The sequence below is a fragment of the Portunus trituberculatus genome, chromosome 17 (assembly GCF_017591435.1).
Source record: "Portunus trituberculatus isolate SZX2019 chromosome 17, ASM1759143v1, whole genome shotgun sequence".
In the NCBI taxonomy this organism is placed as follows: domain Eukaryota; kingdom Metazoa; phylum Arthropoda; class Malacostraca; order Decapoda; family Portunidae; genus Portunus; species Portunus trituberculatus.
In genome coordinates, this window is record NC_059271.1 from 12,642,692 (window position 1) to 12,647,691 (window position 5,000).

The 5,000-nt window shown below is 41.8% G+C and overlaps 1 protein-coding gene across 1 annotated transcript in view; it reads right to left on the bottom strand.

Moving 5' to 3' along the window:
* LOC123504867 overlaps positions 1-5,000 on the bottom strand; it is a 34,396-nt gene that overhangs the window by 880 nt on the left and 28,516 nt on the right. Inside the window, 7 exon segments of the mRNA XM_045255772.1 lie at positions 152-269; positions 652-798; positions 1,815-1,863; positions 1,866-2,010; positions 2,114-2,577; positions 3,597-3,643; positions 3,835-3,992. Coding sequence (XP_045111707.1) covers positions 152-269; positions 652-798; positions 1,815-1,863; positions 1,866-2,010; positions 2,114-2,577; positions 3,597-3,643; positions 3,835-3,992 — 1,128 coding nt within the window.

A 5,000-nucleotide genomic window follows, 5' to 3' on the forward strand; every position in this document is an offset into this window, starting at 1 on the left:
CGAAATTAAAGGAGTGTGGCATTCTAAACATATCTGGTAGATGCGGCAAAAAAAGACAAAAAAGTGACAATGTTCTTATTTTTTCTTCCTTGCAGGGATACCCCGAGCTAAAATTCAAAGGCCACCTGCGTGTGGGTAACGAAGGACTTACCTGAAGAAGGGCTTCTGTTGATGTGGGTGTGAAGGGTGTGGCTGGAGGGGCGGCGGCGTGTACACCTCTCCAGACATGAAAGTGTAGCGCCCCCCTGCAGGCCTCGTGATCCGGCCACCTGAGGGCGATGCAACACACACACACACACACACACACACACACACACACACACGAAAGGATGTTATAGTATGGACGAACATTTTTATTTTTCATTTAGGTTATGTTACCAGTTTCTGTCTTTGTCATGCATGATTTAATTTAGAATTTTGTTTTCTTTTTATTCTGTGTGTGTGTGTGTGTGTGTGTGTGTGTGTGTGTGTGTGTGTGTGTGTGTGTGTGTGTGTGTGATTAAAGAGAGTTGCATGCGTGCGTGTTTGTGTGTGCGCGTGCGTGCGTGTGTATTCGTGTGCGCGTATTTGTTTGTGTAAACGTATTACAGTGCAGCTATTGCGCTCATGTAAATGTGTGCTGCATATTCTTCAGGAACAATCAGTGCTCACCGGGTCTTCTATGTGGCTTAGTGGGGGAGTCGCGGCCCCTGCTGACTCCCCCGGCCCGGTGCCCTATCTCAGTTCTCGGTACCCCGGACTTGCTGAGAGTAGCCAGGGGTGTGAGGGAGGCTGTGGCGTCTTCCCCTGCGACCAGAACTGAGTGAGTGGTACAAGCAGAGGAAGTGTGTGAGTGACTGCTGAGAAAGAGAGCATGAGAGTAAGAGGGGAGAGGAAGAAGGAATAAAAAGGTGTGGAGGAAGAAAGAGAAGGAAAAGTTGTGTATAGATGAAGGCTGACATCGAAAACAGGAGAATAAAAGAAAGGACAGGAGGGCAAAAGAAAACTCTAAGTAAAGGAAGAGGAAGAAGGAATTATAGAAAAAGAAGGAGGGTGTGTAGGAATGATTGAAAGCAATTTATTGGGAACGAAAAGTTGAAGGGAATAGGGACCGGAGTGAGAAGGAAGAGGTAAAAGTTAGTTTGTTTGCTACATCAGGGGAGTAGAAGAAGGTAAGAAAAAGGAAAAGCAAGACAGAGAAGAAGTCTAGGTGAAGAAAGAGGAAGGAGGAAAAGGAAAACGGTTGGGGAGACGGGTACTTGCAAAGGACTGAAAGCAGTTTTCTAGGGAAGAAAAGCAGTAGGTAATTGTAAAGATAAGGTGGTAGTAGAAGTGAGAGGAAGAGAATAGGGAAGATGAGAGGAAGGAGGAGAAAAAAAATAAAGTATATGAAATAATATATAGTTAAGGAAGGAATGTAGATGAGATAAGGAACTTGAGAGAACATGAATATGGAAAAGAGGAGAGGAACGAAAGGGATAGAAAAGAATCTGAAGGACGAAAAAATAAAAGTGAACTACTGCCAAAAAATGTAAAGTAATTTGAAAAGAGGAAGAAAATAAAAAAAGAAGACAAACATAGATGACGGGGTGTGGGGGAGAAAACCAGGGACGTAAAGAAGAGGGGAGGGATAACTACATGCGTCTCTTATTTTCCATGGAAATTGCATGGCTATACTTAATCTTATATATATGAAAAAAGATTTACTTAATAATATATATATATATATATATATATATATATATATATATATATATATATATATATATATATATATATATATGAAAAAAAAATAATGTTACTTAGCGAAACGAAGTAAATGTATACTCTCCTACCTGAGAAAGCTGGTCTGGGGGCGTTCACAACTTGTCCGCGGCGTGCAGGGGGTGGAGGTGGAGAGGGGCTAGGCTGGCGTGGAGGCGAACGGGGAGGGGTGCTCGGTCGTCCAGGCGGGTGCTGGGGCGTCGCGGCGGGGAGGGACGGCGGGGAAGAGACTGCGCCCTGTTCACGTGAAGGATGTCTCGTAACTCACTGAAAAAATACTTATATTTAACCATAAATGATAGAGGACTCGCTTAAGTTTATACACTATTAAAAAGACCCATCGAAATTGTTATAACACACCCGGCCTAACCTTGGATGCGTGTGGGGATTGGGACTGGTGGCAGTGGGGATGGTGGCGGTGGTGGAGCGGCGTGTGGGGGGCAGTAGCTTAGATGGGCGGAAAGGGGCAGATCCTGACGCCTGGTGTTGTTCTTCGGGGTGATAGGGCTGATTTGGAGTCGGGGGTTGCATGTGGAGTTGGGGAGGATACTGAGGATCATGTAAGGGCCCAGGTTGTCTTGGGACCTGACCTGAGTGCGTATGGGGCCTCGGCGTGGGCTGGGGGATAGTAACAGGGGTGGGCGACACTCCACCAGCTTTGTAATACTTAATTGGCTCCCTCGGTACCACGTGACTTGCTAGGTATTCCTCCTCCCTGTAAACAAGACTCGGTTTCTCGTTAGCATGCCCAGCGTCGTCGTTTCTGCTTATATTACATGTAATAATTTCACTTTTGAAGATCATATTCTGAGACACATCAGTGCAGCACCTCCACTTCTTTCAAAAGGCTCTAGTTAGTGGTTCTCAACATATTTGTCTTAATTCCCTCCCTTTATGAATTCTTAATAATCGTATAGTTCCTTTTCATTTATCTACTTGAAAAAACAATAATACCAAATCTGTATTTATGTAGTTTTATTATAAAGGAAGTGTACTAACATTTTACACACACAGAACAGCGATAGCATTCATAATTGTCGAACAAAGTAACGATAAGTAACAGTATATGGTTCAAAAGCAAATATGTTTATGTGATGGTATCGCAAGCCACACTAAGAACATGCTATCGCCTCTCTCCCTTTGTTTCCCAGTGAGTGACTAATCTGGAGGTGACTGGGTAGAGGTCATCCTCATCCATCTCCGACCACAGTAGGCTGATTTTCTTGTATAGCCCGCCCCTCTCCCCTATGACCTGTCTGCTCTCCTTTTTCAACTTACTCTTTCTACTTCTATACCATTCCTCACTTTTATCTTCCCATTGCCTCATCCCTTGCCCTCATTCGTCCTTCCTCTTTCTGTCTTTTTTCCCCATTTCCTCGTCTTCGTTATTCTTCTCCTCATTCTTCCTATCCTCCTCTACATCATTCTTGTTCTTCCACTTTGTCTACCTTCTCTTTATTACTAAGTTCTTCCTTTATTCGTAACGTACTTGAGAGAGAGAGAGAGAGAGAGAGAGAGAGAGAGAGAGAGAGAGAGAGAGAGAGAGAGAGAGAGAGAGAGAGAGAGAGAGAGAGAACGGAATGGAAATAAAGAGCTTGTGTGTGATCTTAAAATTAAAATATAAATTGACGTTCTTAAGGTATATTGCTTAATGTTGAAATGATAGATCAAAATAAATAAACTATCATCTATAAACATCAATAAACATACATTCGTAACAATATTGTATATAATTACTTTTCACCAGTGTAGTCAATTAAAAGAATATTTTTTCTTTTGCCTAGACAGCTATGCAATATTCTTTGTTCACATTTCCAAGATTATTTAGAAATATGTAATTTGCAAAAGCTCGCCATAGCACCCCCTAAACTCATGCCGCGGGTTTCTTGGGGGCCATCGTCTACAGGTTGAGAACCACTGCTCTAGTTTGTTATATGAGTTTGCAAGGTAGTTTTTTTTTCATGAGTCTAGTAATAGCTTAACCTTTTAATATTATTTACTCGAAAAATACTCTTGAGAACCCGGCCAAATGACATAATTATCAGTGGCCCTTTAAAAGTCGTGGTGAGAGTGCAAAGCGTTCCTAAATACACGTCTGAGCTTCATGTTGCAAGTGGTGGCGGTGCCGGCCTGACCTGTGGCGGGCTGGATGATGGTGTTGGTTGTGGTGGTAGGTGCTGGTGGAAAGACTGGACGAGCCGAACATGATGGAGTGTGGCTCTTCTCTCCTGCTGACAGCCGTTTCCACCCTGATGATATTTAGCGGTAATAAAGTGTGTGTGTGTGTGTGTGTGTGTATGCACTTGAAATCCTTCAGTCATTGATACTCTACAATAAAGAAAATAATTACTTTCTTAATTGCTTACATATATAATATGTTGGGTTTGCACCGGTGCGTGTTAGGAAATGGAACCCGTGAAAATTTTGGACAGGAAGTAAATTTTGCGATTTAATTTTCTGGAGGCAAATTTCCCCAATAGTCTAGATTTTATTTTACACTAATGCGATGTCAATCTGATTTGAAAAGAAAACACCGAATACCTGCTGTGTTACTTAATTGGTAAGTCTTAGGAAAGGCCTACCATGAATTTTGGATAGGAGGTAAATTTTGCGTTGTAATTAGACATACTTCCCTAACCTATGTATCAAAATATTATTTAGCATCAGTGAGATAATATATTATCTAGGAAAAAAAACACTAAATATCCCTGTTATTGCTGTTAGTTCATGGTAGTAAAAAAAGTAATATAAACATTTTACACAGGAAATAAATTTTGCGATATACGTAATTCACACAAACATGTTTTCCTTATCTACGCACCATTACATTATTCAACTTCACATCATTTCATTAATATATGAACACTGAAGATAAAACCACACAAACACGATCAACAATAAGTATTCACAATAGGAGATAAGCATGCAAATGTCATCTGTTTCAGCAGCAAGCGAAACACAGGGATGAGGCAGTGCTGACGTCATGTATAACTCTGATTCTCAGCTGAGCAGGCAGACAGCGGGTAGTGGCGTTTGATAGTGGACGTGGTGGTTTTCACGGAACTGTTGTGAGTGTAAGGTAAGAACTGTGTTGGTCAGTATTGTGTGTTTAGTAGAGGATAATCATTCAAATGGGTTTGTATGGGAGATGGAGAATAATGACTTGAGTTTCCTCGGATATGTCATAACTTCTCTTCAGCCACAGATCGACTACAAAGATGACGTGTTAGTGCAGGAGGAGATTTCGTGTTGGTTTT